We start from the raw sequence: 19,521 nt of genomic DNA, 5'->3' as shown, positions 1-19,521 counted from the left end.
CATCAAGCCTTTGTCAGAGAGTTTAAAGACATCAGGAAATTCGACATCCGGTTTTAAAAGATGGTTTTGTTGTTTCAAGAACTTTTTTCTTTTATAAATAAATACTATTGTCTCCTGTTAAACATCAAATAAGTGTATTGAGAATGTACTCTGATAAATAAAACCCAAACTATCAGTTAAGAGATAAACACCACTACAAGTCCAACAGTGAATGCGGTTAAATCAAATGAGACTTTGTCCGTAATCTTTCTTTGATGCTGTGGCCGCAGTGGGCTGCAGCACTGGGATGTTGGCTTGCTCTGGAAACATCACCAAAAGGCTTCTGGGCGAGCAGCACAGCTGCAGGATCTGTGAGCGCCAACGTGAAACTGGGAACGCCGCCTCAAGAGAGATGTGAAGAGTGCTCTTCAGCTCACTCCTCAGTGCAGCATGGCGTCCTGTTCCCTTCCTCGAGTGATGTCCGTCCTGTGTGAGTCATCCCTCACCTCCTCTAGAGAGAGACGGATCAATAACGGGGTGGAATTGGGTCGGTTGGTGTCGTGCCATCAGGAAATGTTACGCCGACTATCTGCCTTGCTCATAATGAGTCTGCTATGGTACAAAGTATTGATTAACCCTCGCCCGTCTCTCTCTGCGCTGGATTTCATTTGGCTGAATAAGTCCGTTCTAGTTTTCTAAGTATGAGAGAAGTAAGATGAGTGGTTTATTGTGTGAATGGAGGAAAAGTCTTGTCATGCAACTCAAGCGTTTCTCAACAGAGTTCTCTGCTTGAGTTTGTTAGATTTGAGATATGAGAGTTAAAGGCCTCCTGAAGCCTGGCTTGAGGTGGACGGGTAATGGAGAGCCCTTCAGTTTAAGACCTCTTTAACATATTAAACATGTAGTGACAGCCACACGCAACCAGAAATAAACCCCTCATCAACCCCTCATGTTGTTGCATTAATGATATTTAAATACCAGGAAGGAGGTGTGTTGGCAGGCATCTGTTTTGGGAGACTTTTAAAATGCTAATTCAAGTCATTTACTACACACAAGAACGTGCAAATGGATTCAACTGGAAGAACCAGATGGACCTGAACACAACCCGGCATCTTTGAGCTGCAAGAAGTGACCGTGCAAAGCCTGTTGCAATGCTGTGCACACGCCTCACATGCTCCTGTGAAGCTGGCGTCACGAGGCCGTCACATGACGGATTCTGATTTCACAGGGATGGGCAGGTACATCTCTGATGGACAAATAAGTTCTTATTCTTTGTGTTTCATGTGTGTTTTATCGGGATTTTATCGACATTTAATAACATTGATTTGGCAAACAATAAAAAAATATTTAAATGTTGATTATCGTATTACTGATAGTGAAAAACAAATAAATGAATTGGAGATGAAGAAAAGTCCGGTGTGTGTGACAAAAAATATGCCGAAAATATACTAACTAACTAAACTCGGTTTATGACACATAAAATTCACAAAGTCAAAACTCAGCTGTGGATTTTGTGGTAAGCTTCATTTAAAATCCATCAGTGGAGTCTGACGACACATAGAAGACATCAGCAACCAATGATGTGGCGCCCCCTGGAGGACAACCAGGGATGAACCAGTGAATAAGCCCAGGCACGTGCACAGATAAGATAAGATAAGATAAGATATTCCTTTATTAGTCCCTCAGTGGGGAAATTACAGGATCACAGTAGTATAGCTCACTGATAAACGAATAATAAAAATAGAAACAAGTAATATAATAAGCATTAAAAAAGAAAACATCAGTAGAATATAATAAGCATTAAAAACAGTAGAATATATGTACAAAGTAGAATATATGTAAAAAGTATATATATATATATAAACAAAGTATATAAACAAAAAGTACTTCAGCATATTGCACATGTTGTTGCACCAGGTAGTGGTAGAGTGATAAAGTGATAAACTGCTGAGTGACCAAGTTCAGTTTGGTTGTGAAGTGGCCTACCGGGAGCTCAGCCGGTTGTGTAGCCTAACCGCAGCGGGAAGAAAGGACTTGCGGTACCTCTCCCTCAGACACCGGGGATGAATCAGCCGGTGACCGAAGGAGCTGTGCAGCGCTACCAGAGTGTCCTGCATGGGGTGGGAGGCGTGGCTCATCATGGACGACAGCCGTCATCATCCTCCTGTCCCCACCACTTCCACGGTATCCAGAGGACGCCCAGCACGCTGCTGGCCTTCTTTATCAGCTTGTCCATTCTCCTCCTGTCAGCTGCAGTGATGCTGCTGCACCAGAAGACCACTCCGTAGAAGATGGCTGATGCCACCACAGAGTCGAAGAAGGTCTTCAGGAGTGCACCCTGCACCCCGAAAGACCTCAGTCTCCTCAGCAGAAAGAGTCTGCTCTGTCCCTTTTTATAAAGTGCATGTATGTGGTCGGACCAGTCCAGTTTGTTGTTCAAGTGAACACCCAGGTACTTATAAGATTTGACGATCTCAATGTCTAGTCCCTGGATGCTCACCGGTACCGGAGGAGGGCGTTTACCCCGGCGGAAGTCCACCACCAGCTCCTTGGTTTTACTGGAGTTAATCTGGAGGCGGTTCCGCTGGCACCATCCTAAAAAGTCCTGGTTTAGCTCTCTGTATTCCCTGTCATCATCGGCGGAAATGAGGCCGACGATTGCAGAGTCATCGGAGAACTTTTGCAGGTGGCAGTTAGCAGAGTTGTGGTTGAAGTCCGATGTGTAGATGGAGAAGAGGAATGGAGCCAGAACGGTTCCTTGTGGGGCTCCTGTGCTGCAGGACACCCGATCTGACTCGCACCCCCGTATCCGCACATACTGAGGACGGTTGGTGAGGTAGTCCAGGATCCATGCGGTCAGGTGGTGGTCCACTCCGCTCTGCTCCAGCTTGTCCCTAGTGGTGCTCAAGCACCAGCCCTTTTGCCCTGGATGAGAAAAGTGCCCTTTTTGCTGGAGACACATTTTTTATTCATCAGTATTTAAGAATAAAAGTTACTCTTTCTGTCAAGTCCCCACAAATGTGTTTTAATATCCGACGGGGCATTTATCTGAGAACTTCGCCCCGACATGCTCCGCGGCGCTCACGAGCTCACGTGCCCCCCCCCCCCCGCCTCCTCCCCCCGCCGCGCCCCTCCCTCCTCCTCCTCCACTAGTGCTCGCGCAGGTCTCCTCGCGCCACCAAACGGGTGCACCTCCTTCTCCTCTGACCCGCAGCATCAGACAAACAGGTCATGACGTGTTTGTCCCCTGACGTTGTTTTGTGATAAATCAACCACAACATTAGCGCTGCTGAAAACATGACGTCACAACTGGTCCGACGTTTCCTAAAAAAATAAACAAACAAAAACTCACAAAATCCGTGATTTCAAAGCCTTGCAGCTGTTTACTGACGTTAGTTATGTTTAGAGAATAGAGAGAGAGAAGAGAGAAGAAAGAGAGTGCATTCTTATTCCGTTCTATTTAACAGGGGCTAGTCTAGGATTTGCGTGAACAGACTAAAAAAAAATCATAAGGCCTCTGGTGTTGTTCAGAGGAATGTCTGTTGATGTCTATCAATATCGCTCATTTTGAAAATGACGGAAGAGGGCAATACTGATCCGTATCAGACCAGCAAGGAGGGCAATACGTGGCTGGCATGACGACCCATTATCCAATCAGAACGCTTGTAGGCCTACTGTTGTTGCTATATAATAATTCATCTTTATTCATAAAGAAAATGTAAGCAAGCAGTCTGATGCTGCCCAGAGGAAATGCAGGTCGAGGATGTATTGCATCATCAGTGTAATGCTGCTAATGCTTCAACTCTGTCAGAATTCTTTTTGTGGCATTGGGTGCCCTTTTTTTTGGTTTGAGCACCTGCCCCCCAAAATGTCTGTGCACGTGCCTGAATAAGCCCACAACATATTGTTTCCCACACTGCAGTGGTGGAAGAGGAGCTTTAACTGAAGTAAAAGTATTAATATCGCAGTGGAGAAAAACTCTTTTACAAGTAGAAATACTGCACCTAAAATGTGACTTCACAAAAAAAGTAGTAGAAAAGTTTTAGCATCAAAGTTAAAAAAAAAGTAATTTTAGTCCCTTTGACATGAATATTATTACAGTGTAGGGCAGCGTCCCCAACCCCTGGGCCGCGGCCCGGTACGCGGCCCGGTTGGTACCGGTGAAAAAAGTGATTTTTTTTTAATCAGTCGTAAAAATATTTTTGTTTGAAAAAGGACCGGTGTGTGTGTCTGCGACGCATTCAGGAGTCTAAAGGTGCGTTCACACCAAAAGCGAAACTATTTTTCGCGTTGCCCAAAACGCGTGAGTTTACCGTGTTCTCACCATGAGCGTCGAGACGCTCCCCGAGGGGCGGGGCTTATCTCCGTGTCTCGTCTCCGTAAAGACCGTTATCATCTCCTTCATCCACCAGAATAACTCACCACTAGTTAGCTTTATATTTGTTGAGGACGTCCCACACACCAACGCCCTCGTGTTTGGGTTCATGATATTAATATATATATATATATACTAGTGCTGTGAAAAATAACGCGTGAACTCAGTTAATTCAATTACAGGTTTAACTAGTTTTTTTTTTAACGCATTTAACGCATGCGCAGAATGAGCTTCCAATCCGTCTGTTGGTGGTCGTCGGGACGAAAAAAAAGTCACTTGCAAAATGAGCTTCCAATACACCTCTTCAATCTGAACTCTGTCCGCTCTCATGCAGACGGTCTGTTCATCGGTAATGATCCTTCCGCAGGTTCACCTCCGGAAACCTTGTTACGACTTTTACTTCCTGTAGATCAGGGTCTCAACACGTCGATCGCCTCTATCGCAGCCACACGCGTCTGTACGCTGACTTTTCATGGGATTCGGTCGCGCGAAAAAATAGTTGAACCCTCTGCTGGAGGGACAGAGACTAAGAACCGTAAAACATCTTCCAGCTGCTCAGTGAACTCTGACCTTCAGGGAAAGACGACTGTCCAAGTCTCTGCTGCGAGTGACCAAAGGACATGAGATATGTCTCACACCCGGTGGAAGAGACTTTAAAAGAGTTGGAGCTGAACTTCATGACGGAGGCCTTAAGGGACACATGACGGTGGCCTTAAGGGACACATGACGGAGACCTTAAAGAGACACATGACGGAGGCCTTAAAGAGACACATGACGGAGACCTTAAGGGACACATGACGGAGGCCTTAAGGGACACATGACGGTGACCTTAAAGAGACACATGACGGAGGCCTTAAGGGACACATGACAGAGGCCTTAAGGGACACATGACGGAGACCTTAAAGAGACACATGACGGAGAACTTAAAGAGACACATGACGGAGGCCTTAAGGGACACATGACGGAGGCCTTAAGGGACACATGACAGAGGCCTTAAGGGACACATGACGTAGACCTTAAAGAGACACATGACGGAGACCTTAAAGAGACACATGACGGAGACCTTAAAGAGACACATGACGGAGGCCTTAAGGGACCCATGACAGAGGCCTTAAGGGACACATGACGTAGACCTTAAAGAGACACATGACGGAGACCTTAAAGAGACACATGACGGAGACCTTAGAGAGACACATGACGGAGGCCTTAAGGGACACATGACGGAGGCCTTAAGGGACACATGACGGAGACCTTAAAGAGACACATGACGGAGGCCTTAAGGGACACATGACGGAGGTCTTAAGGGACACATGACGGAGACCTTAAAGAGACACATGACTGAGACCTTAAGGGACACATGACGGAGACCTTAAGGGACACATGACGGAGACCTTAAGGGACACATGACGGAGGCCTTAAGGGACACATGACGGAGGCCTTAAAGAGACAAATGACGGAGGCCTTAAAGAGACACATGACAGAGGCCTTAAAGAGACACATGACGGAGGCCTTAAGCGACACATGACGGAGGCCTTAAGGGACACATGACGGAGGCCTTAAGGGACACATGACAGAGACCTTAAGGGACACATGACGGAGGTCTTAAGGGACACATGACAGAGACCTTAAGGGACACATGACAGAGACCTTAAGGGACACATGACGGAGGTCTTAAGGGACACATGACAGAGGCCTTAAGGGACACATGACAGAGACCTTAAGGGACACATGACAGAGACCTTAAGGGACACATGACAGAGACCTTAAAGAGACACATGATGGAGGCCTTAAGGGACACATGACGGAGGCCTTAAGGGACACATGATGGAGACCTTAAGGGACAAATGACGGAGACCTTAAGGGACACATGACAGAGGCCTTAAGGGACACATGACAGAGACCTTAAGGGACACATGACAGAGACCTTAAAGAGACACATGACGGAGACCTTAAAGAGACACATGACGGAGGCCTTAAGGGACACATGACGGAGACCTTAAAGAGACACATGACGGAGGCCTTAAAGAGACACATGACGGAGACCTTAAGGGACACATGACAGAGGCCTTAAGGGACACATGACAGAGACTTTAAAGAGACACATGACGGAGACCTTAAAGAGACACATGACGGAGACCTTAAAGAGACACATGACGGAGACCTTAAGGGACACATGACAGAGACCTTAAGAGACATATGACGGAGACCTTAAAGAGACACATGACGGAGACCTTAAAGAGACACATGACGGAGACCTTAAAGAGACACATGACGGAGACCTTAAAGAGACACATGACGGAGACCTTAAAGGGACACATGACGGAGACCTTAAAGGGACACATGACAGAGACCTTAAGGGACACATGACGGAGGCCTTAAGGGACACATGACGGAGACCTTAAAGAGACACATGACGGAGGCCTTAAGGGACACATGACGGAGACCTTAAGGGACACATGACGGAGGCCTTAAGGGACACATGACGGAGACCTTAAGGGACACATGACGGAGACCTTAAGGGACACATGACAGAGGCCTTAAGGGACACATGACAGAGACCTTCAAGAGACACATGACGGAGGCCTTAAGGGACACATGACGGAGACCTTAAGGGACACATGACAGAGACCTTAAAGAGACACATGACGGAGACCTTAAAGAGACACATGACGGAGGCCTTAAAGAGACACATGACGGAGACCTTAAAGAGACACATGACAGAGGCCTTAAGGGACACATGACGGAGGCCTTAAAGAGACACATGACGGAGACCTTAAAGAGACACATGACGGAGACCTTAAAGAGACACATGACAGAGGCCTTAAGGGACACATGACGGAGGCCTTAAAGAGACACATGACGGAGACCTTAAAGAGACACATGACGGAGGCCTTAAGGGACACATGACGGAGGCCTTAAAGGGACACATGACAGAGGCCTTAAGGGACACATGACAGAGACCTTAAAGAGACACATGACAGAGGCCTTAAAGAGACACATGACGGAGGCCTTAAGGGACACATGATGGAGGCCTTAAAGGGACACATGACGGAGGCCTTAAAGGGACACATGACAGAGGCCTTAAGGGACACATGACAGAGACCTTAAAGAGACACATGACAGAGGCCTTAAGGGACACATGACGGAGACCTTAAAGAGACACATGACGGAGACCTTAAAGAGACACATGACGGAGACCTTAAGGGACACATGACGGAGACCTTAAAGAGACACATGACGGAGACCTTAAAGAGACACATGACGGAGACCTTAAAGAGACACATGACGGAGGCCTTAAAGGGACACATGACAGAGGCCTTAAAGAGACACATGACGGAGTCCTTAAAGAGACACATGACGGAGACCTTAAGGGACACATGACGGAGGCCTTAAAGAGACACATGACGGAGACCTTAAAGAGACACATGACGGAGGCCTTAAGGGACACATGACGGAGACCTTAAAGAGACACATGACGGAGACCTTAAAGAGACACATGACGGAGGCCTTAAAGGGACACATGACGGTGGCCTTAAGGGACACATGACAGAGGCCTTAAAGAGACACATGACGGAGACCTTAAAGAGACACATGACGGAGACCTTAAGGGACACATGACGGAGGCCTTAAAGGGACACATGACGGTGGCCTTAACGGGACACATGACGGAGGCCATAAAGGGACACATGACGGAGGCGTTAAAGGGACACATGACGGCTCGTTGCAGGTGAACAACCACAGGGCTCACACTCATTCGGCTAATGGCAAGTTGTATTTTTGCACTTTATGCCGATTGTATAATTTTATTACGTCATATTTATTACGTCATATATATATTTTCGGACTCAAGAATGCGGCGCAGACGTTCCAGTGCCAGACGGACACGGTGCTGAGGGACCTGCCTCTTTAGTTGTTTCTACCTGGACGACATCCTGTGACCAATGGGAGCGTGATGACACATCACGTGATCAATTGGAGCGTGATGACACATCACGTGACCAATGGGAGCGTGATGACACATCACGTGACCAATGGGAGCGTGATGACACATCGTGTGACCAATGGGAGCGTGATGACACATCACGTGACCAATGGGAGCGTGATGACACATCGTGTGACCAATGGGAGCTTGATGACACATCGTGTGACCAATGGGAGCATGTACTCATATTAATACACATTAAGACACATCACGTGACCAATGGGAGCGTGATGACACATCACGTGACCAATGGCAGCTTGATGACACATCACGTGACCAATGGCAGCTTGATGACACATCATGTGACCAATGAGAGCGTGATGACACATCATGTGACCAATGAGAGCGTGATGACACATCACGTGACCAATGAGAGCGTGATGACACATCACGTGACCAATGAGAGCGTGATGACACATCACGTGACCAATGGGAGCGTGATGACACATCATGTGACCAATGGCAGCTTGATGACACATCATGTGACCAATGAGAGCGTGATGACACATCATGTGACCAATGAGAGCGTGATGACACATCATGTGACCAATGAGAGCGTGATGACACATCATGTGACCAATGGCAGCTTGATGACAGGTGGGGGTCACCTGGATGAAGAAGGCTCCCTCCAGCGCCGTTGCCAGGTCCTCGTGGCTGCTCAGCAGGGCGAGCTGCTCGGTGGCGTGCAGCTCTCCTCGCAGCATGTGAGCTTCCTGCAGCTCCTCCAGCTGCTTCCTGTGGGGCCAGAGGGTCAGACCTCCGGGACACGCAACTCTCTTCAACCCGTATCAAGTATAAGGCAGCAGATTGGACCACATGGAAAGTATTATGAAACCTACTGTCACCACTTCACCTGATGTTGTGTTTGAGACAAGTAATACATAAATACAAATATATACATACATATAAATGTATTAATATAAGTACAAATTAAAATAAATATGTACAATGCAGGGGTTAGGGTACAGCAGGGTTAGGGTACAGCGGGGTTAGTGTACAGCGGGGTTAGGGTACAGCAGGGGTAGGGTACAGCAGGGGTTAGGGTACAGCGGGGTTAGGGTACAGCGGAGTTAGGGTACAGCAGGGGTTAGGGTACAGCAGGGTTAGGGTACAGCAGGGTTAGGGTACAGCAGGGGTTAGGGTACAGCGGGGTTAGGGTACAGCAGGGGTTAGGGTACAGCGGGTTAGGGTTCAGCAGGGGTTAGGGTACAGCGGAGTTAGGGTACAACAGGGTTAGGGTACAGCAGAAAAGATGAGTTCAAGTACAGAGCAGTTTGTAGGATTTAGTGTCATCGTGTCAGCGCGAGGGTTCTTATCATTAGGGTTGGAGGTCATCAGAGAGTCGATATGAAGGGCTCATGGTACTAACGATAACACACTCATGCTTAGTATATTCTGTCAATAAATCCAGAGGAAGACCAGAGTGTTGGTGAATGTGGGTTAAGGCTCACCTGATCTCCACCACAGCCTTGGCCGCCTGATCTGGCTTGTTGTCGTAGAGCTTCACGGTGTAGCCGCCTCCCACAAACACCATGGACCAGGAGCGGCCAATCAGACCACTGGCACGCACACACACACACGCACACACACATGCACACGCACTGTCAGTGCTATACATACTTTTGATTATATCATAAATGTTGGATGTAATAATGCAACTATATTTAGATTATTACTAAATGAACATCTTTCCAGTGCATTCGGTACTGAAAGGACCAACAACTGAAGTGTAGAGGAACCATGATGTCATCGTTAATCATTGAAAGAGCTGGTGGTTGCCCCCTCACCTTCAGTCCTAGTTTCAGACATTTAAATACTACTGAACTTTCCAAAAGGTTGTGAAAGACCAAAGCGGTTGTGTTATGTCGTCACAGTTCAAAGGTGAACATGATAAATGTTCATTTGTGTTCCGAGGTGATCACACTTCTAAAACGACCCTCTTGAGTGAAAGAGTTGATGCAAAGGCCTCTCGATGGGGAATGACCTGAGTGATAAGCAATAACTACGGTTAAACAATGAATCAGTGAAGGAAGTCTCATGTCAGCTGCAGCAGAATCAGAAACTGAGATGAAAACCCGGAAGCAGTTGAAACAACATGCAGCGCGTCGTTTCCGGCTCACCTGCCGATCACAGTAATGATCCTCATGTCGGGAGAGCTCATCCTGATCAAGTAGAGCCCAGAAGGTTCCGCTCGCACTGTGGCCCCGCCCCCTAGGTCACGCTGCTGCCTGCTGTACGGGAGCCCGGAAGGACCAAAGGAAAACGCACACACGCACGCACGCACACTCACACATGCACACGCATACGCACGCACGCAAATACACACGCACAGACGCAAAAGACTGCGAAATGCTATGGAGGACAGAATATAACTTAAGTATGAATAAATAAATGTAATGAATGTATGAATAAATACAGGAATAAACTAATGAATGCATTTATTTTTTAGAAATGAATAAATAAATATATAAATGCTGAAATAAATACAGAATAAATTAAATGCTGAATTAAATGCCGAAATAAATAAACATAGGTGAACAAAAATAATGTTATAAATATATTATTTATGTCCTGTTTGATTATCAACTTTTATTTATTTGCCTATAGTATTTGTTTTTATTTACAATTTATTTCAGCATTTATTTTAGTATTTCTGTATTGAAACACTTATGTATTAATTCAGACAATTATTTATGTATTTATTTATTGATAAGTAAATTACAAACGAAGCACAGACCAGATATCTGCCTTTAATGATCTGCTTTGGCTCATTTCGAGTTATTTATTAATGGCTTCAGGTCAAATCGAGCGGGTCGGTTATGTCTGTATCGTAGCAACGGAGGAAATCCGCTTCGACCAATCGTGTTCACGCGAGTCGATGATTGACGCGAAACTAACCAATCAGACGTTAGAAAGCGTAATCGTCCCCGCCTGCGCCGCGTTGAATTGTGGGATTGAAATCCTGAAACACAACAAACTCTCCTCGCTGCTTCCCTCCTAAAACACGTCTCCCGGTTTATTTCCTGCGTTTCTTCCCCCGCGGGTCGCTGCTCCGCACCGGGAGGAGACATGGAGCACGTGCACCTGGCGGTGGAGGAGGAGGACCTTTATTCCGGTTACAACGACTACAATCCCGCGTTCGACTCCGAGGTAAAGTTGCAGCTCCACAGCGGCCTTAAAGCGACACCTATGCCAAGATAAGGAAGAGTAAACTCTTTAGTTCATGGATTTGGACGATAAGTCTGTAAATAATAAAGTTCTTTAACCGTTTGATTAGTGTACTTTCACTGCGTTTGTGGTTTGAATTCACGTTTTACCTGTAATGTCACATCTACTTATGTATATATATATATATATATATATATATATATATATATATATATATAAGGGGCTATTCTCTTTTATTTATTATTTGAATTATTTTATATTATTTCTAATTCACTTGTTTTACTATTTCTCATATGTAAATCCATTTGCTCAATGTTTGCTTTACGATGTTTGTTTTTAATTTTGGTTTGGCTGCCATTTTATTTTGAAAAGTGCGATACATTATATATTTTAATACTTCCGTTATTTACTTTAACTGATATTGGGAAACTTTTTTATAACTATTTTTATTCTATTTAATACGTTTTAACATATTCTCCTATTTCTTTTATTTTATGACATATTTTATTTATTCATTTTAAATATTTATTTTAATTCGATTAAATATATATTTTCCTTCCTATTATCCTATTTTATTTATTTGATGGATTATGTTATTTATTTAATTAATTTAATTATATTTAAATATTATGACTGTAGTTTATTATTCTTATTATTCTTATTCTTATTAATTATGTACTCAATTCAAGGAGTTGGAGAATGACGTGGGCTTCCAGCAAGCAGTGAGGATAAGTCATGGAAGAAGACCGCCGGTGAGAACTGACGAGTTACTGGTTACTGTTCATTGTGATATGTTTTGACATGTGAAATTAGGGTTAGAATAAGCCCCGCCTTGACCAGCTGAGCTGCAACATTAAAGTGATGATCACAAGAAAGCCTCAGTGATTAGAATACAGTAACACACTTAAACTCTCGGTGTGATTCTGAAATGAGCTTGTATGATACAAACTTTTACTTACGGTTCTTTACATATGTTTTTTTACCAATTAGGTTGTACTTCTACTCAAGTAACTTTAGAAATGCAGGACTTTATTTTGTTCCTGTGTATTTGTACACTGAGGTATAGCAGCGCTGACTTGAGTAATACTTCTTCCAGTACTCCATTACAGTAGGAATGACCAATTGAGGTGTGTGTGTGTGTGTGTGTGTGTGTCCAACTTGTTCAAAATGGTAGATTCTCATTTTAAGATGTCTCTAATCTGCAGATGACGGCTAAGTTTCCTGGCTCTGCCATTGGCCCTCGGCCTCTAGCGACCTCCTTTGGCGTGAGTACACCGACGAGAGTCCAGAGCTGGGACTCTTCTGGAACACTCCATGTTTATGAGTATATTATAATCTGTGAAGCCGACGGTGACGAACACTTCAACATGCACTCGTTTTATTGAACATGTTTTATATCTGCATCATAAATAATATTCACCCTCACAACCCTTGTCCCTGCTCCCGAAGGCCCGGATCCCTCTGGCCTCTTCCATGGGCCGGACCACCACCGGAGCTGTGCAGGTGAGCCCCGTTCTGTCTTCATGTTGTTCACCTGTAGGTACTCTCATTACTATATGTATGTATGTATGTATATAAATATATCATGTTTATGTTCAGCTGTAAGTACTTACTCTAACAATAGAACATAAGTACAGACATAACTTTATAAAGTTGGCGTCCCCTGTGACAGGATGGAGCGGCCCGTCCGATGACGGCCGTCAGAGCCGCAGGTTACACCTCATCTCTGACCCGCGGTGAGCGCCATGAAGACGCACTGCATTGTGGGAGCTTCGGAAGAGACGCACAGCATTGCATAGCTTCATCTCCCCACAGCCATCATAATACTGTTTATCATGAACCACTCATGTGTGTTGAACCTCTCAGCCAACAATAAGGTGTGGTGGTGTTCTTTCCAGGCTCGACCTTTGACCCTCTGGGTCAGTCCAGAGGCCCTGCAGCTCCACTCGAAGCCAAGAACGAGGACACGTGAGTCGCCACTCTTTTTTAATACATCTGCTTTTTTATAGCACTTTTCAAGCAGCTCAGTGCAGTTCAGAGTTCAGATGGAATCAGACGGAACTGAATCGAGTACATCATCATGTGAATACAACAATATAACACTTATAACACAGTGAAACTAAAGATGATTTAATTATGGGTCTTATTTCTGACTCCTAGCAAATGCATTTAAACTGGTGTTATAACCTGTAGAGAGGGTTCTGTCTCCTGTAGTCATGACGACCTCATCATGTATATAATCATACGTCTGTCTCCTGTAGTCATGACGACCTCATCATATATAATCATACGTCTGTTTCCTGTAGTCATGACGACCTCATCATATATAATCATACGTCTGTCTCCTGTAGTCATGACGACCTCATCATATATAATCATATGTCTGTCTCCTGTAGTCATGACGGCCTCATCATGTATATAATCATACGTCTGTCTCCTGTAGTCATGACGACCTCATCATATATAATCATATGTCTGTCTCCTGTAGTCATGACGACCTCATCATGTATATAATCATACGTCTGTCTCCTGTAGTCATGACGACCTCATCATGTATATAATCATACGTCTGTCTCCTGTAGTCATGACGACCTCATCATGTATATAATCATACGTCTGTCTCCTGTAGTCATGACGACCTCATCATGTATATAATCATACGTCTGTCTCCTGTAGTCATGACGACCTCATCATGTATATAATCATACGTCTGTCTCCTGTAGTCATGACGACCTCATCATATATAATCATACGTCTGTTTCCTGTAGTCATGACGACCTCATCATATATAATCATACGTCTGTCTCCTATAGTCATGACGACCTCATCATATATAATCATATGTCTGTCTCCTGTAGTCATGACGACCTCATCATATATAATCATATGTCTGTCTCCTGTAGTCATGACGACCTCATCATGTATATAATCATACGTCTGTCTTCTGTAGTCATGACGAACTCATCATATATAATCATATGTCTGTCTCCTGTAGTCATGACGACCTCATCATATATAATCATACGTCTGTCTCCTGTAGTCATGACGACCTCATCATATATAATCATATGTCTGTCTCCTGTAGTCATGACGACCTCATCATATATAATCATATGTCTGTCTCCTGTAGTCATGACGACCTCATCATGTATATAATCATACGTCTGTCTCCTGTAGTCATGACGACCTCATCATATATAATCATATGTCTGTCTCCTGTAGTCATGACGACCTCATCATATATAATCATATGTCTGTCTCTTGTAGTCATGACGACCTCATCATGTATAATCATACGTCTGTCTCCTGTAGTCATGACTACCTCATCATATATATAATCATACGTCTGTCTCCTGTAGTCATGACGACCTCATCATATATAATCATACGTCTGTCTCCTGTAGTCATGACGACCTCATCATGTATATAATCATACGTCTGTCTCCTGTAGTCATGACGACCTCATCATATATAATCATATGTCTGTCTCCTGTAGTCATGACGACCTCATCATGTATATAATCATACGTCTGTCTCCTGTAGTCATGACAAACTCATCATATATAATCATATGTCTGTCTCCTGTAGTCATGACGACCTCATCATATATAATCATACGTCTGTCTCCTGTAGTCATGACGACCTCATCATATATAATCATATGTCTGTCTCCTGTAGTCATGACGACCTCATCATATATAATCATATGTCTGTCTCCTGTAGTCATGACGACCTCATCATGTATATAATCATACGTCTGTCTCCTGTAGTCATGACGACCTCATCATATATAATCATATGTCTGTCTCCTGTAGTCATGACGACCTCATCATATATAATCATATGTCTGTCTCCTGTAGTCATGACGACCTCATCATGTATAATCATACGTCTGTCTCCTGTAGTCATGACTACCTCATCATATATATAATCATACGTCTGTCTCCTGTAGTCATGACGACCTCATCATATATAATCATACGTCTGTCTCCTGTAGTCATGACGACCTCATCATGTATATAATCATACGTCTGTCTCCTGTAGTCATGACGACCTCATCATATATAATCATATGTCTGTCTCCTGTAGTCATGACGACCTCATCATGTATAATCATACGTCTGTTTCCTGTAGTCATGACTACCTCATCATATATATAATCATACGTCTGTCTCCTGTAGTCATGACGACCTCATCATGTATATAATCATACGTCTGTCTCCTGTAGTCATGACGACCTCATCATGTATATAATCATACGTCTGTTTCCTGTAGTCATGACGACCTCATCATATATAATCATACGTCTGTCTCCTATAGTCATGACGACCTCATCATATATAATCATATGTCTGTCTCCTGTAGTCATGACGACCTCATCATATATAATCATATGTCTGTCTCCTGTAGTCATGACGACCTCATCATGTATATAATCATACGTCTGTCTTCTGTAGTCATGACGAACTCATCATATATAATCATATGTCTGTCTCCTGTAGTCATGACGACCTCATCATATATAATCATACGTCTGTCTCCTGTAGTCATGACAACCTCATCATATATAATCATATGTCTGTCTCCTGTAGTCATGACGACCTCATCATGTATATAATCATACGTCTGTCTCCTGTAGTCATGACGACCTCATCATATATAATCATATGTCTGTCTCCTGTAGTCATGACGACCTCATCATATATAATCATATGTCTGTCTCCTGTAGTCATGACGACCTCATCATGTATAATCATACGTCTGTCTCCTGTAGTCATGACTACCTCATCATATATATAATCATACGTCTGTCTCCTGTAGTCATGACGACCTCATCATATATAATCATCGTCTGTCTCCTGTAGTCATGACGACCTCATCATGTATATAATCATACGTCTGTCTCCTGTAGTCATGACGACCTCATCATATATAATCATATGTCTGTCTCCTGTAGTCATGACGACCTCATCATGTATATAATCATACGTCTGTCTCCTGTAGTCATGACAAACTCATCATATATAATCATATGTCTGTCTCCTGTAGTCATGACGACCTCATCATATATAATCATACGTCTGTCTCCTGTAGTCATGACGACCTCATCATATAGAATCATATGTCTGTCTCCTGTAGTCATGACGACCTCATCATATATAATCATATGTATGTCTCCTGTAGTCATGACGACCTCATCATGTATATAATCATACGTCTGTCTCCTGTAGTCATGACGACCTCATCATATATAATCATATGTCTGTCTCCTGTAGTCATGACGACCTCATCATATATAATCATATGTCTGTCTCCTGTAGTCATGACGACCTCATCATGTATAATCATACGTCTGTCTCCTGTAGTCATGACTACCTCATCATATATATAATCATACGTCTGTCTCCTGTAGTCATGACGACCTCATCATATATAATCATACGTCTGTCTCCTGTAGTCATGACGACCTCATCATGTATATAATCATACGTCTGTCTCCTGTAGTCATGACGACCTCATCATATATAATCATATGTCTGTCTCCTGTAGTCATGACGACCTCATCATGTATAATCATACGTCTGTTTCCTGTAGTCATGACTACCTCATCATATATATAATCATACGTCTGTCTCCTGTAGTCATGACGACCTCATGTATATAATCATACGTCTGTCTCCTGTAGTCATGACGACCTCATCATGTATATAATCATACGTCTGTCTCCTGTAGTCATGACGACCTCATCATATATAATCATATGTCTGTCTCCTGTAGTCATGACGGCCTCATCATGTATAATCATACGTCTGTCTCCTGTAGTCATGACTACCTCATCATATATATAATCATACGTCTGTCTCCTGTAGTCATGACGACCTCATGTATAATCATACGTCTGTCTCCTGTAGTCATGACAACCTCATCATATATATAATCATACGTCTGTCTCCTGTCGTCATGACAACCTCATCATATATAATCATACGTCTGTCTACTGTAGTCATGACAACCTCATGATATATATAATCATACGTCTGTCTCCTGTAGTCATGACAACCTCATCATATATATAATCATACGTCTGTCTCCTTTAGGCCTGAAGAGAAAATCAAGATCCTGGAGAAGAAAGTGAACGACCTGATAAAAGAGAGCTGCATGGCGCAGAGCAGCGGAGTCTCTCAGCTGGTGAGATACCGACGCCTCACCCTCTAGTGGGAGAGAGGAGGTCTCCTCACCCCCTAGTGGGAGAGAGGAGGTCTCCTCACACCAGCTCCTGGTGCTTCTTGTGATTTCTTTCTGCAGGCTCTGGAAAAGGCCAAGGAGGCTGGGAGGAAGGAGCGAACGCTGGTGAGACAGAGGGAGCAGTCTGGCAACGCGGACCACGTCAACCTGGACCTCACCTACTCGGTGAGGGAGAGCCTTTGGGCGGATGTTTACGCACTCTGAGATTCCTTTGAATTAGAATAATGCTTCATAAATAAAATTATTATCCTTATTCTTATTATAACAACTCGACTTGTGTTGCACCTTCAGTGGATTTGTGTTCTTGCAATGACACAAACCAGAGGACGCTGTAGTCTTGAGGTTAGTTTGAGGTTACTCCTGAAGGACGACACTGAGGGAACAACTCCTGAAGGACGACAATGAGGGAACAACTCCTGAAGGACGACAATGAGGGAACAACTCCTGAAGGACGACAATGAGGGAACAACTCCTGAGGGAACAACTCCTGCAGGACGACACTGAGGGAACAACTCCTGAAGGACGACACTGAGGGAACAACTCCTGAAGGACGACAATGAGGGAACAACTCCTGAAGGACGACACTGAGGGAACAACTCATGCAGGACGACACTGAGGGAACAACTCCTGAGGGAACAACTCCTGCAGGACGACACTGTGGGAACAACTCCTGCAGGACGAGACTGAGGGAACAACTCCTGAAGGACGACACTGAGGGAACAACTCCTGCAGGACGACACTGAGGGAACAACTCCTGAAGGACGACACTGAGGGAACAACTCCTGCAGGACGACACTGAGGGAACAACTCCTGCAGGACGACACTGAGGGAACAACTCCTGAAGGACGACAATGAGGGAACAACTCCTGAAGGACGACACTGAGGGAACAACTCATGCAGGACGACACTGAGGGAACAACTCCTGAGGGAACAACTCCTGCAGGACGACACTGAGGGAACAACTCCTGAAGGACGACACTGTGGGAACAACTCCTGCAGGACGACACTGAGGGAACAACTCCTGAAGGACGACACTGAGGGAACAACTCCTGCAGGACGACACTGAGGGAACAACTCCTGAAGGACGACACTGAGGGAACAACTCCTGCAGGACGACACTGAGGGAACAACTCCTGAAGGACGACACTGAGGGAACAACTCCTGAGGGAACATCTCCTGCAGGACGACACTGAGGGAACAACTCCTGCAGGACGACACTGAGGGAACAACTCCTGAAGGACGACACTGAGGCAACAACACTGACGGAACAACTCCTGAGGGAACAACTCCTGCAGGACGACACTGAGGGAACAACTCCTGAGGGAACAACTCCTGCAGGACGACACTGAGGGAACAACTCCTGAAGGACGACACTGTGGGAACAACTCCTGCAGGACGAGACTGAGGGAACAACTCCTGAAGGACGACACTGAGGGAACAACTCCTGCAGGACGACACTGAGGGAACAACTCCTGAAGGACGACACTGAGGGAACAACTCCTGCAGGACGACACTGAGGGAACAACTCCTGCAGGACGACACTGAGGGAACAACTCCTGAAGGACGACAATGAGGGAACAACTCCTGAAGGACGACACTGAGGGAACAACTCATGCAGGACGACACTGAGGGAACAACTCCTGAGGGAACAACTCCTGCAGGACGACACTGAGGGAACAACTCCTGAAGGACGACACTGTGGGAACAACTCCTGCAGGACGACACTGAGGGAACAACTCCTGAAGGACGACACTGAGGGAACAACTCCTGC

General features: G+C 44.7%; 2 protein-coding genes across 2 annotated transcripts in view; one reads left to right on the top strand and one right to left on the bottom strand.

Annotated features, from left to right (window-relative positions):
• cryl1 (crystallin, lambda 1) overlaps positions 1–10,532 on the bottom strand; it is a 47,587-nt gene extending 37,055 nt beyond the window's left edge. The window contains exons 1-3 of the mRNA XM_056425544.1: positions 10,457–10,532; positions 9,788–9,895; positions 8,945–9,071 (exon numbers count right to left, since the gene is read on the bottom strand). Of these exons, the coding sequence (XP_056281519.1) occupies positions 8,945–9,071; positions 9,788–9,895; positions 10,457–10,497 (276 nt within the window). The 5' untranslated portion in view covers positions 10,498–10,532. The remainder of the gene's footprint in view (positions 1–8,944; positions 9,072–9,787; positions 9,896–10,456) is intronic.
• Positions 10,533–11,304: 772 nt separating this feature from the next.
• ift88 (intraflagellar transport 88 homolog) overlaps positions 11,305–19,521 on the top strand; it is a 37,147-nt gene continuing 28,930 nt past the window's right edge. The window contains exons 1-8 of the mRNA XM_056427582.1: positions 11,305–11,486; positions 12,194–12,256; positions 12,710–12,769; positions 12,954–13,007; positions 13,177–13,240; positions 13,403–13,472; positions 17,603–17,693; positions 17,811–17,915. Coding sequence (XP_056283557.1) covers positions 11,406–11,486; positions 12,194–12,256; positions 12,710–12,769; positions 12,954–13,007; positions 13,177–13,240; positions 13,403–13,472; positions 17,603–17,693; positions 17,811–17,915 — 588 coding nt within the window. The 5' untranslated portion in view covers positions 11,305–11,405. The remainder of the gene's footprint in view (positions 11,487–12,193; positions 12,257–12,709; positions 12,770–12,953; positions 13,008–13,176; positions 13,241–13,402; positions 13,473–17,602; positions 17,694–17,810; positions 17,916–19,521) is intronic.

The sequence above is a fragment of the Pseudoliparis swirei genome, chromosome 2 (assembly GCF_029220125.1).
Source record: "Pseudoliparis swirei isolate HS2019 ecotype Mariana Trench chromosome 2, NWPU_hadal_v1, whole genome shotgun sequence".
Taxonomy (NCBI): Eukaryota; Metazoa; Chordata; class Actinopteri; order Perciformes; family Liparidae; genus Pseudoliparis; species Pseudoliparis swirei.
This window is presented reverse-complemented; position numbering and strand designations above follow the sequence as displayed.